The 22905-nt window shown below is 41.7% G+C and overlaps 1 protein-coding gene across 1 annotated transcript; it reads right to left on the bottom strand.

Annotated features, from left to right (window-relative positions):
* Positions 1-439: 439 nt before the first annotated feature.
* Positions 440-15201, bottom strand: LOC311090434 (scavenger receptor cysteine-rich domain-containing protein DMBT1-like; the record flags this gene model as incomplete). Its single annotated transcript, XM_084125691.1, has 7 exons — positions 440-657; positions 2191-2511; positions 2642-2929; positions 3503-3808; positions 9441-9758; positions 9903-9926; positions 15126-15201. The coding sequence occupies 7 exons, from the start codon at positions 15199-15201 to the stop codon at positions 440-442; spliced, it is 1551 nt and encodes a 516-aa protein (XP_083981817.1).
* Between the last annotated feature and the right edge of the window lie 7704 nt (positions 15202-22905).

Below are 22905 nucleotides of genomic sequence, written 5' to 3'. Positions count from 1 at the left end.
TCTAAGACATTGGTGGGTGGCTTGATGTTCTGAATGGCGTGGATACGGCTGGACTGCGGTTCAATGCCCCATGATCTGATGAGCAGGCCCATGTAATTGACTTTGGTTCAGCACCACTTTCCTTTGTGGAGGGCAATCTTGGCACCGGTGGGGGTTAATTGGTGCAGAACGGGGTCTATCTCTTCCAGGTGGTCAGCCACCTCTGTGCTCTTCATGTGACCATTATCTACATAGATAAAGGGTTGTCTCCCACACTGGCTTCTGGGCATGCTTTGTTCAGGAAGATGTTGAACTCATCCAGTGAGTTGGCATAGCCGAACGGGCACCTTGTGAAGGAATACTGTTGGTTGCCAAAGGCATGCCGGTATGCACTGGTATGGTCCAGAATCCTGAGGCCACATCAAGTGTAGAGAAGAATGTTGCTCCTCTTATTCTCCAATTATTCTATTTCCTGCTCCAGTTGGGTCATGGACCATCGCGATAGTGGCACCTGCTGGTTCAGTTTTCTGTAGTCGACGGTGGGTTGCCACTTGCCATTTGGTTTGAGGATGGGCCAGATGGGGGCAGAATAGGTGCTGTTGCATGGACGGATGATACCTTTTTCAAGCATGGAATCGATGATCTCCTGCACTGATTCGTGTGAGGCGATGGGGATTGCTTGACAAAAGTGGGAGGAGCAATCAGGTGCGTTGGAATGCACACCGTTTGGAGGTTAGTGAGGCCACAGTCTAAAGAGTCTTTGGGCAAATGACGTTTTGTTTTTGTATAGGAATTGTCTGAGTTTTTGAAGGGCCGCAGCATCCTTTATTGCATCTTCGTCTTTCAGAATTTGTTGGACTTGAGTGTCAAATTTCTGGATATATCTCCTCTGTTGTTGTGTCGTCTGTCCTGTGGGCAGTCAGTGGTGCAGTACATCCATCAGTCTCTCAGGTGGGCTGGTAAGAGACTGTGTATATTGCAAGGTGTTGGTCCTCACTCAACTCTGTTCTGCACCGCTTCCTTGGCCACCGGCATGACCGAAGTGATGGAGATCATTTTGAACTGTACCGTGAACACTGTGTTGTCTGAGCTTCCTTCTGGGATCATCAAAGAAGGGATTGGACCAATTAATGATATGGTGAGGTCGAAGTCATGGAAATCATGACGGAGTGACGGAAGACGGCAGGCCTTGAGAATTCTGATGTGTGAATTCGGATCTGGGTGTGAGATGGTAACACAGTTGCCTGTTCATTGATTAGGATGCAGACCTCTGGGATGGTCTGGCCTAACAGGAGGTTCTCGGGGTTGACAGGAACAACAAGGGGTTGTGAGGTCAGTGGGGCCCACACCAACTGACAATCATGATGACCTAATGATTAGCCTGAGTTATGCATAGGTGTATTTTTTGAGTTAGTATTTGAATTTAATAAAGTACCACTGCATCATAATAATTGAGAAATGAAAAACATTACATATGATAAACATTAGTTGTAAAGCTGCATTGTGTAATATTTAGGAGGATCTGTTGACAGAAATGCAACATAATATACATAACTATGTTTTCAGTGGTGTATAAAGACCTTACATAATGAATGTTATGTTTTTATTACCTTAGAATGAGCCATTTCTATCTACATACACCGCGGGTCCCCTTACATTGAAATGGCCATTTTGTACCGCCATGTTTCTACAGTAGCCCAAAACGGACAAACGGCTCTACAGAACGCGTTTCGTCACTATGTTGTTCTTCATGCAAAGAAGCGAGCTAAAGTCAGCAAATAAAACACTGACACAATGATGAACAAGTAACAATAATGTTCGCAATAACATATCGTTTTACTGAATAATTAAGTAAATATTATTTCTTAATTTATCTTTGTAAAGAAACCTAATTGTTTAACTGGCTTCTCTCTGCTGTCTCAGACGATGACATATTTTCCTGTCAGCCACCGTAACTTCTGTTGGTTGCAATTCGCAACCTCACCGCTAGATACCGCTAAAATTTACATACTGCACCTTTAAGTACAGTGAGTGCACTTAAAAACATGAAATAAAATCAAATTGAAGTTTTTCAGTTTGACTTAATTATTATTTATAATTACGTTACATTTTTTTGTTGATTTACTTAAATTTTTTGAGGTAACCGGTGTCTACAAAAATGTTGAGTTTACTGAACTTATCGGGTTTTACAATGCACTTATACATCAATACCTGTGATAGTGATGTCCAGCAGTTCAGAGGCAGATGAACGGAAGGTGCGAGAGGAACCACTGACTTCATAAACACAACTGTAGTTTCCCTCATGTGAATAATCTGCCTCAGGAAAGGAGAAGGAGGCAGAGTGATTGACAGCTGGTTGACTCCTGGTGATATTCGGTTCCCTAAACAAGTAGAAGGAGCCTCCAGGATAATGAGATTCAGTGGAACAGATGATAGTGAAACTGTGGCCCCTGGTGATCACTGGCCCCTGAGGCCCCAAATCAAACCATCCATCAGGAGCACTGGGGGAAATGCTGGGCTGCTGCAAGTCCACTAGAAAACAATTAGAATACATTAATATGGTTATAGAATCAGAAGTAGAGGGGCCTCGGGTATAAACAAATTCAGGAAGCTTTAGACAAATAAAGAATGTAGGCAACGGGACAAGACTGAACGTACTCACCCACAGTGATGTTAACACTGTTGCTCCAAGGTGACTTGATAGTGTTGTTTTGGTATGAGTACTGACAGCTGTAGTTGCCCTGATGTGAAACGTCTACATTAACAATGTTGAAAGTCACACTAGATACATGTTTCTGGGAGGATATAGATGGTCCGTTTATGAAGAGCTGGAATTCAGCATTAACATTACACCTTGGTTTAGGTGTTGTGCATCTGAAATGGATATTTTCTCCACGAGAAACAACTGAATGTGTGGAGGTCAGGGAAAGTGTGGGCATCTGCAGCTCACCTGCTAAAGAAATAAGACAATGTGATATAAATAATACATTAAATTAACCAACTTTAATGGTTTAATGTACCTTGTAAAAAAATGCCATAAATGTATATGATTAAAGAGTATTATTTTACAATAAATGACTGTAGTCAGAAATGTACTGTGAAATGCTGGATCATTTTATTACAAATGTCTGTGAATCAACAGCAGAATGATTCTGACGTCACAGTAACTTACTGCTCGTTTTACAGTGGTTTCACATTATAATGTTTTCTTTAATCATGCCACTGTAATAAATGTAATTCTTTATCACTGTAATTGGTTTGTTAGTGTTTCATATGTGTGGGATCTTGGAGACTCTGCATTCATATTCAAATTTATGTTCTAGCCAAGTCAGAATGACTTCGAATGAATGAATTTGACAAATAGTATTATTGTTTTAGTATTATTTAAGCATTAACCAAATCAAAACAACTCCACAGCATAATCTATTCATGCTGCACTAACCTCGAATATACTGTAATTTCACGCTAAAATGTTTAACAGTGTAATTTCATCCAAACTAATGTTTCTAAAGATTTAGCTTACCTGAACAAACAACACCAGCATCTTCATCATGATTACAGTTATGTGTTCCTAGTCCACTGTGTGAACATTGTGTGAGTCTTCCCTCACTTTCCAGGCATTTGACATCATCCAGCTTGACTGATCCACTGCCTTGACCAAAGGCGGCATTATGAGGTGCGCTGATGGCAGATCCACACTTTAACTGTCTGCACACCACAGCAGCATCTTTCATGTCCCAGTCATCATCGCACACGGTTCCCCACTGGCCATCATAATGGATCTCCAGTCTCCCACAGCATGAATCAGACCCATTGACCAACCTTGTGTCTGGTAAATGGCATTAAAGTACAACGTGATTAAAAACTTCCCAAAGTCCCACTTTATATCTGTATTAAGTACTAACATTTAACTATTTCCCTGTCTAACAAGTAATTGTCCGTGTTTCCACTGTTATACACTACGGGGTGCTATGACACATTTTCTGCAAGAGTACTGAATCTCCTGATCAAAACACATGCGAAAAAGACGCAGCAATCTCAATCTCAAAGCGATCTCATATGTAATCATATGCATATGTGAAACAATGCGATCATCAACATTAAACAGTATATCAATAAAAACTGATTAATGTTACTGAATGAAATGTTGACCCAGGATGAGCTACAGGACTGTGCAAGCATTAGGAGTATTGATGGACTCAATCTACTCCATCTATGTTTTGATTATGTTCTGAATCCGATCCAAATGTAGTGTTTGACAAAAACATGGTTTTCTCAGCTTTTTGCTAAAAATCTTGCTTTTTATGAAACTTACCCATATTCAAGTGTTGATAAAAAAATAATGCATGAAGCTAGACTAAAACATTTATTTATTTATTTTTAAAGAAGAGGGCCTGTTCCTTTGATATACTGCATGTTTAGATATTCACACAACAAAATATTTTGGGAGCCATGAAATATTTGTGAAAATGATCACAAACGCTGGTGGTGACTATTTTAGATTTTTATATGATGGTTCTGATGGTTAATTCATAAAGTTATAGTTTATTTGCACCAAAAAACGGTCCAATATTTGTAAAAAAAAATTATTTTCCATTCTTTTTATACACACTAAATTTCACTTACAGTCCAAGTCAGATTCAGAGGCAGAATAAACTTAAACAATGCAACCATTTGCAACACAAAGCAACATAAATGTAGCCAAATATCTATTTTATCTACAAACTATAATACAATATATATAATAAAATAAAAATATTCAACTCAAGCAAATATTTCTGATCTGGGTCTGTAATGTAATGATTGTATTTCCAACACTCAAAACAATGATATGCTTGTTGTCTAAACCCTGTGAAATTTATCGTAAAAGAAAAATAATAAAACATCAGCTGTCGCTTTGAAAACTGTGGCTGGGCCTAGTTAGCATTAGGTTAGCATCCTTCCCTGACAGCAGCTTTTGATTTGATTACAATGGACACATGTGAAGTGTTCTTTCTGTCCCTGAATCAGTTTGATCTGGTACGCAACCGGGGAGAGTTTGTCCACAGATCCCGTCCAGTGGGGCATAAATTTCTTCGACAGCTGATGGGAGGCTGTCAGAGGTGGCTGGGTGAAACTATAATAACCAGACCCTGTCGCCCACGTCCAGTTTCTTGTGGGACAATTTCTGGTCGCAATATGCTTCCCGGCCTTCAGCACTCTTTTTAAGCTGTTGTTGGGCAAAAGCGAATATTGTTCTCAGGTGGCGGCATAGTTTGTCGAAGTACTGGAGAGTTATGTAGGCTGTGACAAGGCTTGAGTCTCCTGGTCGAAAAAACAGGTCAAGTGGAAATGTCATCTGCCACCCAGTCATTCGTTGGAAGGGAGGCATGCCAGTTGATTAATGCGGAGTTACTTGCTCCCAGTCTTTCTGTCAGGGTTCTGTCACTTCTGTCTGTCTTGGTGACAGAGCTCTGACACTCCCAGTTTGTCATGTGCTTGTGTTATAGTCCTGTTTGTTGTGAGCACATGGCTTGTCTTGTGTTTCCTTGTGCCATGTGCTCTCCTGTTGATTGTCTAGCCCCTCCCATCTGTCACGAGTATGTTCTGTCATGTCTGCACCTGTTCTCGTTAGTCCCTGATTAGTTGATCTTCCTCCACCTGTGCCTGTTTAGTTCCCTCATTTACCCTGTGTATTTATACTCCCTGTTCTGTTCAGTCCTCTGTCGGTTATTGTTTGTGTGAATGTCTTGTTACTTCCAAATTTACCATTAAATACCTTGTTTTCCTGATTATCATTCGTCGTGCGCTTTCTTCAGCCCAGAGACGTTACACCATCTTGTTACCTGATTGATTAATTTGCCCCACCGACCTTCCCTCGTTACCCTCTTTTGTTTGCTTCCCTATTTAGTCTCCTTGTGTTTGCAGTCCTGTGCTGGTTCGTTGTCTATGTTCCCTTGTGTTTCTTGTTCCTGCTACAGTCCAGCTGAAATTCCTTGATGCCTGTCTTATTTTCCCCCATGGGGTAGTTTTTGTTTGTATTTTGTTTTATTTTTGATTACTTAATAAATACCCATTGTTTGTGCACTTTAGTCCTCGCTCTTTTCCTCCAACCCAGACCGTGACACTTTCTGGTTGGCAGACACACTTTCTCAGCATGCTGACCAAAGTTTGATTTGTTTGTTCTAGATGAGATGGGATGGTGGCTGATATGCAGTTGAACTCGATATGCAGTTGAGCTTGTACAACCAGGAGTTTCCAAATCTGCTGCATGATCTCAGCTGTAAAGTAGAGGCCTCTGTCCGAGTTGACTCTCAGTGGCAGTCTGAATCTGAAGAAGTGGTTCATCAGGAGGAATTCTGTGGTCTGGGTAGTGTTGTTGGGTGCTGGGAGGCACTCCGGCACATGGTGCGTAATGGGTATACATTAGCATGACCCCCCTTTGGAACTGTGGCACCACAAGCCTTGGCAAGGTATGGAAAACATTTGTAGTTGTAGTTGGGGTTCTTCTACGTCCAACGTCGCAGTTGGTGTGTCATCAGAGCAGTTTTGGCAGGCGGTCAAGCCATTGCCCAGCACAGACTAGGCATATCGTGCCTCAATGTTGCACCCCTGGAGAGCCATCAACCATGTGGCTATGTGTGAATTGGTGACCAGGCAATCAAATGCTTTGGCTGTTGAGACGCGTTACAGGCTGGTGGCAGGTCTCTATAATAACCTTTTGTGCTCCAATGTCGTTGGAGATTCTCTGGATGGACCATACAGTGCAGAGCAGAGCTTTTCCACATTCTGAGTATTTACACTGTTGGAAGAAATGTCTTGCTGGCATATGTGACCCCTCTTTTGTCCTGGTCATGCCATTGGTATAGACCAACACTTAGGCAGTTGTTGGAGAATCCAGTTTCCAAATAGAACTCCTTATGCGGGACGGGGTAAACCAGACATGGAGCTGTGCACAGATGTTGTTTCAGTTCATTCATGGCATTTTCTTTAGCTTCTGTCCAGACGAATGGGCAGTCCTTTTTCAGAATAGCAGTTAGTGGTCATGCAATGTCTGAGTAGTTCTAGATGAATTGTCGTGAGTAGTTGCATACACCTAGAAAATTTCGCAGCTCTAAGACATTGGTGGGTGGCTTGATGTTCTGAATGGTGTGGATACGGCTGGACTGCGGTTCAATGCCCCATGATCTGATGAGCAGGCCCATGTAATTGACTTTGGTTCAGCACCACTTTCCTTTGTGGAGGGCAATCTTGGCACCAGTGGGGGTTAATTGGTGCAGAACGAGGTCTATCTCTTCCAGGTGGTCAGCCACCTCTGTGCTCTTCATGTGACCATTATCTACATAGATAAAGGGTTGTCTCCCACACTGGCTTCTGGGCATGCTTTGTTCAGGAAGATGTTGAACTCAGGTAGTGAGTCGGCATAGCCGAATGGGCACCTTGTGAAGGAATACTGTCGGTTGCCAAAGGCCAGCTTGTGTTGATCTTGTAGATGCACTGGATTGGTCCAGAATCCTGAGGCCACATCAAGCATAGAGAAGAATGTTGCTCCTCTTATTCTGGGTATTTCCTGCTCCAGCTGGGTCATGGGCCATCGCGATAGTAGCACCTGCTGGTTCAGTTTTCTGTAGTCGACGGTGGGTTGCCACTTGCCATTTGGTTTGAGGATGGGCCAGATGGGGGCAGAATAGGTGCTGTTGCATGGACGGATGATACCTTCCTCGAGCATGGAATCAATGATCTCCTGCACTGGTTCGTGTTAGGTATTGCTTGACAAAAGTGGGAGGAGCATTCAGGTGCATTGGGATGCACACTGTGTGGAGGTTAGTGAGGCCACAGTCTAAAGAGTCTTTGGGCAAATGGCGTTTTGTATTTGTATAGGACTTGTCTGAGTTTTTGAAGGTCCGCATCATCCTTTATTGCATCTTCGTCTTTCAGAATTTGCTGGACTTGTGTCTCAAATTTCTGGACATAGCTCCTCTGTTGTTTACATTTACATTACATTTAGTCATTTAGCAGACGCTTTTGGCCAAAGCGACTTACAAATTAGGACTAAATTCATTTATTAGGAGTCATCATGAAGAGGCAAAAAACAATGCAAGAAGTGCTCAAAATACGAAGTTCAGGCATTATTCAGAGTAGCATAAGCCCGATAAGCAAGGTTTTAAAGGGAAAGGAAAGGGGTTTTTTTGGGGTTTTTTTTTATGCGGTTAAGTGCTCAGTGCTATTGTTGTGTCATCTGTCCCGTGGGCAGTCAGGGGTGCAGTACATCCATCAGTCTCACAGCCTCTACAGAGCGCGATTCGTCACTATGTTGTTCTTCATGCAAAGAAGCGAGCTAAAGTCAGCGAATAAAACACTGACAAACTGATGAAAAAGTAACAATAATGTTCGCAATAACATATCATTTTACTGAATAATTAAGTAAATATTATTTCTTAATTTATCTTTGTAAAGAAACCTCATTGCTTAACTGGCTTCTCTCTGCTGTCTCAGACGATGACATATTTTCCTGTCAGCCACCGTAACTTCTGTTGGTTGCAATTTGCAACCTCACCGCTAGATGCCGCTAAAATTTACATACTGCACCTTTCAGTACATTGCACTTAAAAACATTAAATAAAATCAAATTGAAGTTTTTCAATTTGACTTAATTGTTATTTATAATTACTGTTTACTTAAAACATTTTTTGCTGATTTACTTACATTTATTGAGGTAACCGGTGTCTACAAAAATGTTGAGTTTACTGAACTTATCGGATTTTACAGTGCACTTATACATCAATACCTGTGATAGTGATGACCAGCAGTTCAGAGGCAGATGAACGGAAGGTGCGAGAGGACACACTGACTTCATAAACACAACTGTAGTTTCCCTCATGTGAATAATCTGCCTCAGGAAAGGAGAAGGAGGCAGAGTTATTGACAGCTGATTGATTACTGGTGATATTCGATTCCCTAAACAAGTAGAAGGAGCCTCCAGGATAATGAGATTCAGTGGAACAGATGATAGTGAAACTGTGGCCCCTGGTGATCACCGGCCCCTGAGGCCCCACGTCAAACCATCCATCAGGAGCACTGCGGGAAATGCTGGGCTGCAAGTCCACTAGAAGACAATTAGAATACATTAATATGGTTATAGAATCACAAGTAGAGGGGCTCGGGTATAAACAAATTCAGGAAGCCTTAGACAAATAAAGAACGGCATCGTTATGACCAAAATTCAACTTTTTCAAAATGCAAGAAAGGCATTAATTCATGAGTGAACTCAATTTTATTCAACTAATTAATTTAATCTATGATGTAGGCAACGGGACAAGACTGAAATCTTGTGTCTGATAGATGGCATTAAAAATGAAAATACAATGTGATTAAACATTTATTCTCTGGTCTATCTGTGTATTGTATGTGTTTGACATTGCTAGGAGTCCCTATTGTTTTCATTAGTTTTCTACTTTAGAGGAAAACAAATATGATTTTACCTTCTGCACAGACAACACCTGCATCTTCAGAATGAGCGCAGTTATGTGTTCCAAACGGAGAGTGTGAGCACTGTGTGAGGGATGATTCACGTCCTGTACATCCCACATCATCCAACCAGATCTGACCACTTCCCTGGCCAAAATGAGCACTTTTGTGTGCACTTTCAGCTCTTCCACATATCATCTGTCTGCACACCACAGTAGCATCATCAATATCCCAGTTATCATCGCACACTGTCCCCCACTGGCCATCATAAAGGATCTCAACTCTTCCAGAGCAGTAGTTATTACCATTTGCCAGTCTAATACTATAATCTCCTAAAAAAAAAAAGAAATAAAATAACTCCATTGTGATTCACCTGACATCTTACAACATGCAGACTTGCAAACTAGCCAAAACTGTCATTGTTCATGTTGTATAACTAGAATGAGAACGGTCTTTTAAACGAGTCTGTTACTTACCAGTTATAGATGTTAGAGCACTGGCTGTTGAGATGAAAAACAGGGACATTTTCAAAACACTGTAGACTTACAATTTGAATTAAACAACAACAACAACAAAACACATACTGACTCAATTTTATTTTATTCACGGATCTCAAGTTGTCTGGCGGACATCTCGGCATGGATGAAGGAACATCACCTGCAGCTCAACCTGGCAAAGACTGAGCTTCTCGTCCTCCCTGCCAATCCGTCTCTACAACACGACTTCACTATCCAGCTAGATTCATCATCAATCACCCCATCAAGGTCGGTCAGAAATCTTGGAGTAACATTTGATGACCAGCTGACCTTCACAGATCACATTTCAAAGACAGCTCGATCATGCAGGTTTGCACTGTACAACATCAGGAAGATCAGGCCTTTCCTTACTGAGCATGCAACACAACTTCTCGTCCAGGCCCTGGTCATATCTAGGCTTGACTACTACAATGCTCTTCTGGCTGGACTTTCATCATGTGCAACTAAACCTCTACAATTGATTCAGAACGCTGCAGCTCGTCTTGTCTTCAACGAGCCAAAAAGGGCCCACGTCACTCCTCTGTTCATCTCTCTGCACTGGCTACCTCTCGCTGCTCGCATCAAGTTCAAGGCATTGACGCTCGCTTACAGATCTATCACAGGCTCAGCTCCCTCCTACTTTCACTCACTCCTAAGAGTCTACATCCCTACCAGAAGCCTACGATCGGTCAACGAGTGACGTCTCGTGGTTCCATCACAGAAAGCCACAAAATCACTTTCCAGAACATTCTCATTCACAGTTCCATGCTGGTGGAACGCTCTCCCCATCCTTATCCGGAATTCAGAATCCCTGACAACATTCAAAAGACAGCTGAAAACCCATCTCTTCCGTGAGCGCTTAACCTCTTAAAAAAAAAAAAAAAACATTTTCCTTTAATCCTCCCTTATCGGGCTTATGCTACTCTGAACAATGCCTGCACTTCGTATTTTGAGCACTTCTTGCGTTGTTTTTGCCTCTTCACGATGACTCGCTTAATTCAGTCCTAATTTGTAAGTCGCTTTGGACAAAAGTGTCTGCTAAATGACTAAATGTAAATGTTTACTAATGTAAGTGAGAGTGTGAATGAACGGCACAGATGCGCGCTGTTGTTTACTACAGCTGAAGTAAACATCTGTGCCATTCATTCATCACACACAGACACGCAATTCATATTTAAACAGTCTTTTTGTGGTTTACAGACACTATTCCATATCGCAATTAGAACAAAGCACTTAAGAATAAATAACTTACTATTCACAATCCTCAGCTAGATCCGTTGCTCCTCAAAGTGAAACTAAAAACCAGCACTTCTGAGGAAAATTTCACAGGATTATTATTACGATAGTATTATTCCTCACAGCATCGCAAGACGATGTAAAGTACATGAGTCTGATTAAACTTGATGTGTTTTATTGAGCTGATGGGGGCGTTCACAGGTTTGCATGGATTGCCTCAGATCATTTGTGTTTGAATAGCGCACGCTCTCCGTGGCCGTGTTCACATTAGCAGATAATGAGATGAAATGAGAACGACTGACATCTCTCTCTTTGCATACAGATTACATAAACTGAGAATATTTGTTTTTTATATAAATTACTTTATTTAAAAGAAGAGAATTCAAGCTTTATGTCTGTGTGCCTGTATGCCTGTGTGCCTGAGTATTCGCTGAGTTACAGTTAATTTTCGGACGCGTTTCAGAATGGACTTCACTGACAGAGAGAAGGCAGAACTTGCATCATGTTTATTTTTCTTTATTTGGTGAAAAGCACAAAACTTTGTTTTTATTGTGAGTATACACAAAAAAATAGACACTTAACAGGATCGAATGATGTACAACACTTATATGTAGGGCTGCAACTAACGATTATTTTAATAATCGATTAATCTGTCGATTATTTTTCCGATTAATCGATGAATCGGATAATAAAAAAACCATTAATTTCCAACCCTTTATTCAAAAACAGAACTGACAGTACAAATTCACAGTGCAAAGTGCACAATCAGGTTGCTCCTCTAACATCCCTGAGCTGTTAAAGTAATAAAAAAACACAAAAAACATACACAAGCTTTACATCTGCCAAATATATATAGGCTTTTTTTTAAATAAAGTGCACAAAAAGATGTATATTTTGTTTAAAGGGACCTGAGCTGTCAGAACAATAAATAATTTATAAAAAATGAAGAAAAATACAAATCAGAAAACTTAACAGGATTTCACAGACGCACACACTCACAAACTCTCACTCACAGACGCACACACTCACAAACTTGTTTTTTTTAGTTTTTGTTAAAGATGTTATAATCTTTAACAAAATGTTTGACATTATTTGACAAGCACATGCACACAAAAGACAAGTCTCGCGCAGTCGGATAATAGGTAATAATAATAGCAATAATAATAATTATAACAGAAGATAATATCTCTGGTCTATCCTAATATTAATTATAAATACAGTGTATATAAAATATAAATATAAATACAATATAACATAAAATAAAATAAAATAAAAACAATAAAAACAAATACAATGGATTGACCACCTGGTATGGTGTGTAAGGTATTTTGCAGCTCATCCTTTCCGAGCATACATTGAAGTTTCTCTGAGTCATTTAGAGCAGGGTTCCCCAACCACCGGGCTGGGGACCGGTACCGGTCCGTGGGACATTTGGTACCGGGCCGCAGAGAAAGAATAAATAACTTACTGTATTTTCCGGACTATAAGTCGCACTGGACTATAAGTCGCATTTATTTAGAAATTTATTTCACAAAAAAAAAAAAACAATGTTACAGACGGGACAGTTCTCCATTATGGATGTGAGCGCTCTGAAAACGGCACTAAAAGACTGCTTTAAAACTTTCACAGAGACCTCAAACAGAAAGCACAAAGCCTGTCTTTAAATTTAATTTCGTTTTGTATTAATTGTATCTTAATTTTAATCAATGTTTCATCAACCAATTGCCTGAATTTAATAAATAAATATATTAGAAAATAGATAATCAGGACACAGAGGCGCCGGCACTTGAACTGGAGCTCGTCTCATAAATTAACCGAAACTCAGTGATAAGGTAGCCTACTTGCCTCACTGACCTGAGACATATATAGAAAGCTTGAAATGTCTACTTTTAAACAGAACAATTCAAAACAAAAGAAAACTGACTGTTCTCTGCTTATGTAATTCGTATGAAATGTGCATTTCTCTCTGGCGCGTTCACCACTGCGAAGATCGCAAGTCAGCATCGTCAACTTCATCTTTGCAGCCGACACTGACACAGAAAACACTTGTTTATTAGTAAACAATTAAAATGTCTTTTGGGGGCATTTTGTTTGTGTTCAGGCTTTCTCAGTTGTCTTTAGGCGCGATGTTACGAGGATGCTGCTAATAAAGTTGCGAGTAGGCCTACACACTGGATTCACGTTTATTATTATATTTAAAAAATACCCCAGTTTTTATGCCGGTCGTATCATTTTATTTTGTTGTATTTATCCGCCACACCTTAAAGGCTGGTCCGTGAAAATATTGTCTGATATTAAACTGGTCCATGGCGCAAAAAAGGTTGGGGACCGCTGAATTAGAGTAAAGACTGAAAAATTCAGTGCTGCAAATTGTGGAAAAAATATTCCCCTTGTAGTGGTACTTGGGACAGAAAAGAAAGTGTTTTCATCTTCTGTCTATCTGATTCAAATCACAGTCTGCTAATTCAGTGGTAAGAATTTAATTGTTGGTTTTATTTATATTGTTGTCCATTTATCGAACTTCCATGCGTCTTATATAGTAATTATATATTACTATGTACCAATTTACTAATGCTCAGACACACTCGGTCTCTCTCGCACACTGTCAGCGTGCACTGTCGAGTGTGCTCTCGGGCGCTCTCGGACACACTCGGTCTCTCGCGCAGTGTCGCTCGCTCGTGGAGTTCGCTTCGCTTTTGTCCAGTCCGGCGCCTCATAGCTCTGCTCCGCTCCGCGCTTAACTCAACTTTTTTTTATTTATACTCAAAAATCTTGAGTGGCGCAATAGTCGCGCGACACAACGAATCGATGATGAAATTCGTAATCGATTCTTTTAATAATCGATTTTAATCGATTTAATCGATTCGTTGTTGCAGCCCTACTTATATGTAAGATCAAAATCAACAGAGTATTTTGAGTCTCTTTTGCACTGATAAGAAAAAAAGCGAGCTGGTATCACTGGTGCGACCGCCAACCCCAGCGGGTTAAATACTGTTCAAAAAACATAAAGTAGCACAGCTAGTTTGTTTACCGCGATAACAGTGTCATGCATGTTCATTATCATGATATATTGTATTACCATATACGACACGTCTACGATATAGATCAGTGATTCTCAACCCTGGTCCTGGAGGACCCCCAACACTGCATATTTTGTGTCTCCCTAATCAAACACACCTGATTCAACTCATCCGCTCATTATAAGAAGTTCCAGGACCTGAAATGGGTGTCAGACAGAGAAAACTTTCAAAATGTGCAGTGTTGGGGGTCAGTGTAGGGTTGAGAAACACTGCTATATATATCCTGAATTCATCTCTTTTTTTTTAAAATGTCTTTGAAGAATCACTATTGCATACAAAAGGAACAATTAAACTTGATGGTGTGGCTTCTTACCAGACAAGGTTATATGCATTCCGGAGGTCCAGCTTGGTGATTCTCCAGAGTGCATATAACCTCATCTGGATACGTGGGGTAGATGAATAGAAGACCACTCTTGTGACCCCTACAGGCCATTATGAGTACTGCGTCAGGCCATATGGTCTGGTCACCAGTCCCATTATTTCAGGACTTCATGCACAAGGTGCTCCGGGAGTACTTCCACCAGCTTGTACTCGTCTACATTGATGACATCTTGGTGTACTCCCGGAGCATGGCCAAACATCGCAAGCACGTCTTGGAGGTCCTTCAAGGCTTACATGAATTCCATCTATTCCTCAAAGCTTAAAAATGGCTCTTCCATTAAGCCTCAGTCAAGTTCCTTGGATATGACATCAGCCAAGAAGGCATTAAGATGGACGAGGGGAAGGTATCAGCCATCCGTAACTGGCCCACTCCCACTACAGTTAAAGAGCTCCAATGTTTCCATTTGCAAACTTATATCGCTGGTTTATTCACAACTTCAGTTCCATAACCCATCTACTTATCAACCTCCTGAAGAGTAAGTCTTACCAAGTCTCCGTCTCGGACCCGTGAAGCCATGCAACGTCTGAAGAAGGTATTCACCAGTTAACCGCTCCTCATCCATTCAGACCCAACAAACCATTCGTCTTCAAGGTGGAAGCATCTACGACATGGGTAGGAGCGGTGCTCTCACAGGAGCAGGGGAAGCCTCCCAACCATGCACCTTCTTCTCCAAGAAACTCACCCCGCTGGAAAGGAATCATGACATCAGTTACCATGAACTGCTTGGCATAAAACTAGCTCTTGAAGAATGGAGGCACTGGCTAGAGGGAGCTCACCATCTGTTCGCTGTGCTAACAGAACATAGACCTTGAGTATCTTCAGGATGCTAAGAGGCTCAACTCACGGCAGGCCAGATGGGTGCTGTTTTTTACCAGATTGAACTTCTACATCTTCTATCGTTCAGGATAGTCGTCTGTCTATCGTCCAAGAACACCAAGGCAGACGTCTTCTCACACAACCTCTTCTTGCTCCTGAAGATGCTCTAGAGTCCCCAGAGCCAGTGATTCTCTCTAGCCTCATCATCAGCCCAATCCAGTGGAACATTACTGAACAGCTTGCTAATGACTGTGCCTCCAAAGCAGTTCTGCCAGGGTGTCCATTGGACCAACCTTATGTTCCCAGAGCCCAAAGAACTCTGTTGATCTCCTCGGTCCATTCCTCTGTGGACACCGAAGGTGAGCTACCAACCTGAGCAGATTGTATGGGTCTCAACAAGGGACATCAAGCTGCACCTGCCCTGCAAGAAATTAAGTCCCAGGTATATTGGCCCCTTTCACCAGCTGCACCTACCTGCACACTATATACATTCACTCCACATTCCATTTATCACTGCTCAAACCTTACCACCCTTCCTGTTTCTTCTTCCTCTACAGAACCTGGTCCCGTGGAAGAATATTACATGTTCATCCAGCTTTCCATCAGGGTGGCACATCGTGTTCAGGGATGTATGGAACACTGTCAGGGCCAGCAGTCCTTATATCAACCTCGACAGTGTCATGAGTACCTGCTAACAGGAAGCGCACAATGAAGGAGAATTCAATACTAATAGTCTTTAATCCAAAAAGCATAACAAAACACTCAGGGAAACAGAATAGTAACACTCTAACACTGATGACAGCAAACAAAGAACTGAAGTAAGACAGAACTTAAAATAGAATACAAGAGCTAATTGGTGAACGGGATAATCAATCAAGGGAACAAACAGACCGTGGTGGAGCCAGAGCGACCAAGGACAACGGCAGAGTCAGAAGGAAGGCGGAGCCTGGTGAAGCCGAAGGGATGGAAGGCAGAGGATAAGCCAAGGGACAGAGAGAAACCAGCAGTGGCAGGACTGGTGAACTGGCTAGCTTTGGTAGAGGAGGCGAGAGTGGGTGGGAACTCTGGAACGACAGGAGACTTGAAGCTGGGCCGGACCAGCGGAAACGGGAGATCCAGGGATATTAGGGGTGATAACGGCTTCAAATATTTTTAAGTCTGCATTTATGTGATGAAAGTCAAGTTCATGTCAACTAGTCGCTGATGACGTCATTAATGATCAAATAAGCTTGAACCTCGAGCTGAGATTCTAACGGTGCCGTAACGCAGGTTGCCTTGTCCACAGCTATTGCACACAGCGCTGCCCACAAGGCTATTTCTCCCACATAACAGCTTATTTTTATCAATTCTTTTGTCTTTGGGTCGTTATATTTCTTGCAGATTTCTGCTAGTTCTAAATCAGATACAGATAAAGTAGCACAGTAAAGATTATGTTCTGTGGTTGTGGACCAGATAGATCATTGGATGCTCTATTGTTAATGGTCAGCTATTTATAATAGCCATGACCTTACTTAACTTACACTGAACTTACTTAAGCTGGACTATGACAGTATTTTCTTCTAGATCTGCTGTACAGCCGAAACGTCTTGGTTACGTATGTAACCCCCGTTCCCTGAGTGGGAACGGAGACGTTACGTCAGTGACGACGAAATGGGGTTTCGCATAGAAAGCCTATCACCTTCGAGATTTAGAAAACGAGCCAATAGCAATGGAAATACCTTGGGTCTGTGGAATTTGCATGTGTAACTCCGCCCCACCTCGTGGGTATATAAGGAAGTATGCCGCAACATGCAGATATGTTTTCGCTAAGGAGCCGAGACGAACTCAGGCGATTCCAGCGGTACAGCGGAAGTGGCAGGTAGACTTAACTAATCTCGGTTACGTATGTAACCCTCGTTCCCTGAGTAGGAACGGAGACGTTCCCTTTCGTGGTCACTACGAGTTACGTCAGTGACGACAAAATGGGGTTCCCAGTCTAATCACGCCACCTCTTGGCTGCAAGAAGGCTCACTGGGGGAAACGCATACTTGTGTAGGCCCCGTGGCCAGCTGTGCGCCAGTGCATCTGTGCCGAGCGTGCCCTCGGTCAGGGAATAGAACAGGTCACAAGTGGGACGAGATGTGGGAGGCAAACAGGTCTACCTGTTTGCCCCGAACTGATCCCAAATCAGCTGGACCGACTGGGGATGGAGTCTCCATTCTCCAGGGAGAGGCCGAAGCCGTAAGAGCTCGTCGGCTGCACAGTTCAGGTCAAGACAGGGGAGTCTTCCAGGACCTCGTGATCTCCTTATGCACATCCGGGAAGAATCGGGGGGACTCTCCCTCTTACGAGGTCATTGGGTCTAGACCGAAGCATTGCGATGGTCATGTTCCCGCAATGGGAACATGAATCATCCACAAACGCTGCCTTAGCGTGATCAACGCCCAGACACTCAAGACAGCGATTGTGCCCATCAGAATCAGAAACAACGTGACCGCAATCAGAAGTGCCACTTTAAAAAGACGTGCCACGTGCATGCTCTTTTGTGAGAGGAGAAGTCTCCGCAGAGTGTTGAAGCGACCATGGAGATGAACACACAAACACTGGCAGATCACTGCACAGATCAGCAGGGAACTCGCCGTCACACCAACACCTGGAGAGAAGCTCGTCTCGAAGAGTGAAGAGATGATCTCAGTATGGCTTGTGGAGTGATGTAGAAAAACTTGGCTCCGAAGCGAAAATATATCTGTATGTTGCGGCATACTTCCTTATATACCCACGAGGTGGGGCGAAGTTACGCATGCAAATTCCGCAGACCCAAGGCATTGCCATTGGCTCGTTTTCTAAGTCTCGAAGGTGATAGCCCTATGCGAAACCCCATTTCGCCGTCACTGACATAACTCGTAGTGACCACGAAAGGGAACAAACTTTGTTGCATTATTTTCCAAGTATCACTGTAAAGCTGCTTTGAAACAATCTTGGTCAGATCTAAGCGGACAAATAGTCAAGTCAAGTCAAGTCATCTTCATTTATATAGCGCTTTTAACAATGTAGATTGTTTCAAAGCAGCTTTACAGAGATAAACGTATAATTTAAGGTAAGATTGTTTTGGCTTTATAGCGGTTCTTAAAGTTATTTTCCAGCTAAAGTTAGTTTTGATTGATTCGCTTCCGTCGCAACGATCATTTGTTATTAAATTAGGGGCCGCTAAGACGACACCATTCTCTCTACACAGACTTTAAACGCGAACCTGTGAGAAACGCTGATGGCGTTCACATGCGCATTAAGAATTGGTTCTATAGTTATGTGCATTTGAATATATGTGCGCAGGTTTGTAATTCCCTACAGACCAAGCCTAAACAAAGTACTGGTGTTTCCTTATCATTTTTGATACAGAATTTTATTTTATTTTATCAATTCGGGGTAGGTACGCGAATTGAGTTTTCCCGACGACGCTTTATCTGTAGAGTGGTAAAGGGATCGGGTCCAGGCGAAGGTCCTTCGTCAGATCTGGATGCGGCCTGGATGCGGCAGGCTGCGGGAAAACCTCGGGATAAACAAAGACACTAAAATTAGCGTAGATGCCATTCTTCTTATGCTGTAACGAGTACATCAGGATTTATGGGAAGTGTTCCCGGTTCCAGCTGACCTAATCTATGCAGCCTAACATTGAATTATAGAAGTCTATAATGTATTATGTGAATGCTAGGTCAAAGAGATGTGTCTTTAATCTAGCTTTGAACTGACAGAGTGTGACAATGGTAGGAAGACTGTTCCAAAGTTTTGGTGCTAAATAGGAAAAGGATCTGCCACCAGCAGTCGATTTTGATATTCTAGGTATTATCAACTGGCCGGAATTTTGAGATCGCAATAGACGTGAAGGACTATAATGCGTTAAGAGCTCACTCAAGTACTGTGGAGCTAAACTATTTAGTGCTTTGTAAGTAATCAGCAATATTTTAAAATTGATGCGATGTTTAATAGGGAGCCAATGCAGTTTTGACAGAACTGGGCTAATATGGTCATACTTCCTGGTTCTGGTAAGAACTCGAGCTGCTGCGTTTTGAACTAGCTGTAGTTTGTTTATTAAGCGTGCAGGGCAACCACCCAGTAGAGCATTACAATAATCTAGCCTTGAGGTCATGAACGCATGAACTAATTGTTCTGCATTTGTCAATGAGAGCATATGGCGTAATTTAGATATATTTTTAAGATGGAAAAATGCGGTTTTACAGATACTAGACACGTGACTTTCAAATGAAAGATTGGTATCAAAGAGCACACCCAGGTTCCTAACCGAAGACGAAGACTTAACAGAGCAGCCATCAAGTGTTAGACAGTATTCTAGATTATTTACGTGAGGAAGTTTTTTGTCCAATAATTAGAATCTCTGTTTTTTCAGAATTTAGAAGTAGGAAATTACGAGTCATCCAATTTTTTATATCAGCTATGCATTCCGTTAATTTTCGTTAACGTATCGTTAAGTATCGTCGGCATAACAGTGAAAACTAATTCCATGTTTCCTAATGATATCTCCTAATGGTAGCATGTACAGAGTGAACAGCAGCGGTCCTAGTACTGAGCCTTGTGGTACGCCATACTGAACTTGTGATCGATAAGACATCTCTTCGTTTACTGCTACAAACTGATAATGGTTAGATAAGTATGATTTAAACCATGCTAGTGCAATTCCATTAATGCCAATATAGTTTTCTAGTCTATTTAAAAGAATGTTGTGGTCAATGGTGTCAAATGCAGCACTAAGATCGAGTAACACTAATAGAGAGATACAACCACGATCGGATGATAAGAGCAAATCATTTGTGACTCTAATGAGAGCTGTCTCGGTACTATGGTACGGTCTAAACCCGGACTGGAAATCCTCGCAGATATAATTTCTTTCAATAAAGGAACACAGTTGTGAAGATACTGCTTTTTCTAATATCTTTGACAGAAAAGGTAGATTCAAGATCGGCCTGTAATTGACTAATTCTGTAGGATCAAGTTGCGTTTTTTTAACAAGCGGTTTAATCATAGCCAGCTTAAAGTTTTTTGGTATGTATCCTAATGACAAAGATGAATTAATGATATTAAGAAGAGGATGTGTGACCTCTGGAAGCATCTCTTTCAGTAGCTTAGTCGGTATAGGGTCTAACATACATGTTGTCGATTTAGATGATTTAACAAATTTAGTAAATTCTTCCTCTCCTATAGCAACGAATGAATCAAATTTTTCCTCAGGGAGACTAAAATGCACTGCCTGATGCGATACTGTAGTAGACGGTTGCATAGTTATAATTTTGTCCCTGATATTATCAATCTTATAAGTGAAGAAGTTCATAAAGTCATTACTGCTGTGTTGCTTGGACACTTCGGTGCTTGAAGCTTTCTTTTTCGTTAGTTTAGCCACTGTTTCAAATAAATACCTAGGATTATGTTTATTTTCTTCTAATAGGGTTGTAAAATAAGCAGATCTAGCAGCTTTTAAAGCCTCTCTGTAAGTAATCGAGCTCTCTTTCCATGAAATGCGAAATACCTCTAGTTTTGTTTTCTTCCAGTTGCGCTCCATTTTTCTGGCTGCTCTCTTAAGGGCCCGAGTGTGCTCGTTGGGCTATTTTCTTTAATCTTCTTTAAGCGCAACAGAGCAACTGTGTCTAAAGTGCTGGAAAAGAGAGAGTTAAAAGTTTCTGTTGCAATATCTAGTTCTTCTAAGCTATCTGGGATGCTGAGATGATGAATATGTACAGTGAGGAAAATAAGTATTTGAACACCCTGCTATTTTGCAAGTTCTCCCACTTGGAAATCATGGAGGGGTCTGAAATTGTCATCGTAGGTGCATGTCCACTGTGAGAGACATAATCTAAAAAAAAAAATCCAGAAATCACAATATATGATTTTTTAACTATTTATTTGTATGATACAGCTGCAAATAAGTATTTGAACACCTGTCTATCAGCTAGAATTCTGACCCTCAAAGACCTGTTAGTCTGCCTTTAAAATGTCCACCTCCACTCCATTTATTATCCTAAATTAGATGCACCTGTTTGAGGTCGTTAGCTGCATAAAGACACCTGTCCACCCCATACAATCAGTAAGAATCCAACTACTAACATGGCCAAGACCAAAGAACTGTCCAAAGACACTAGAGACAAAATTGTACACCTCCACAAGGCTGGAAAGGGCTACGGGGAAATTGCCAAGCAGCTTGGTGAAAAAAGGTCCACTGTTGGAGCAATCATTAGAAAATGGAAGAAGCTAAACATGACTGTCAATCTCCCTCGGACTGGGGCTCCATGCAAGATCTCACCTCGTGGGGTCTCAATGATCCTAAGAAAGGTGAGAAATCAGCCCAGAACTACACGGGAGGAGCTGGTCAATGACCTGAAAAGAGCTGGGACCACCGTTTCCAAGGTTACTGTTGGTAATACACTAAGACGTCATGGTTTGAAATCATGCATGGCACGGAAGGTTCCCCTGCTTAAACCAGCACATGTCAAGGCCCGTCTTAAGTTTGCCAATGACCATTTGGATGATCCAGAGGAGTCATGGGAGAAAGTCATGTGGTCAGATGAGACCAAAATAGAACTTTTTGGTCATAATTCCACTAAACGTGTTTGGAGGAAGAAGAATGATGAGTACCATCCCAAGAACACCATCCCTACTGTGAAGCATGGGGGTGGTAGCATCATGCTTTGGGGGTGTTTTTCTGCACATGGGACAGGGCAACTGCACTGTACTAAGGAGAAGATGACCGGGGCCATGTATTGCGAGATTTTGGGGAACAACCTCCTTCCCTCAGTTAGAGCATTGAAGATGGGTCGAGGCTGGGTCTTCCAACATGACAATGACCCGAAGCACACAGCCAGGATAACCAAGGAGTGGCTCTGTAAGAAGCATATCAAGGTTCTGGCGTGGCCTAGCTAGTCTCCAGACCTAAACCCAATAGACAATCTTTGGAGGGAGCTCAAACTCCGTGTTTCTCAGCGACAGCCCAGAAACCTGACTGATCTAGAGAAGATCTGTGTGGAGGAGTGGGCCAAAATCCCTCCTGCAGTGTGTGCAAACCTGGTGAAAAACTACAGGAAACGTTTGACCTCTGTAATTGCAAACAAAGGCTACTGTACCAAATATTAACATTGATTTTCTCAGGTGTTCAAATACTTATTTGCAGCTGTATCATACAAATAAATAGTTAAAAAATCATACATTGTGATTTCTGGATTTTTTTTTTTAGATTATGTCTCTCACAGTGGACATGTACCTACGATTTCAGACCCCTCCATGATTTCTAAGTGGGAGAACTTGCAAAATAGCAGGGTGTTCAAATACTTATTTTCCTCACTTATGTATGTATATTAAAATCACCAACAATTAGTATTTTATCTGCAGTCAATATTAATTCTGATAGAAAGTCTGCAAATTCTTTGATAAAATCTTTATGGTGCCCTGGTGGCCTGTATACAGTAGCCAA

The sequence above is a fragment of the Abramis brama genome, assembly GCF_963993115.1.
Source record: "Abramis brama genome assembly, chromosome: 10".
Taxonomy (NCBI): domain Eukaryota; kingdom Metazoa; phylum Chordata; class Actinopteri; order Cypriniformes; family Leuciscidae; genus Abramis; species Abramis brama.
This window is presented reverse-complemented; position numbering and strand designations above follow the sequence as displayed.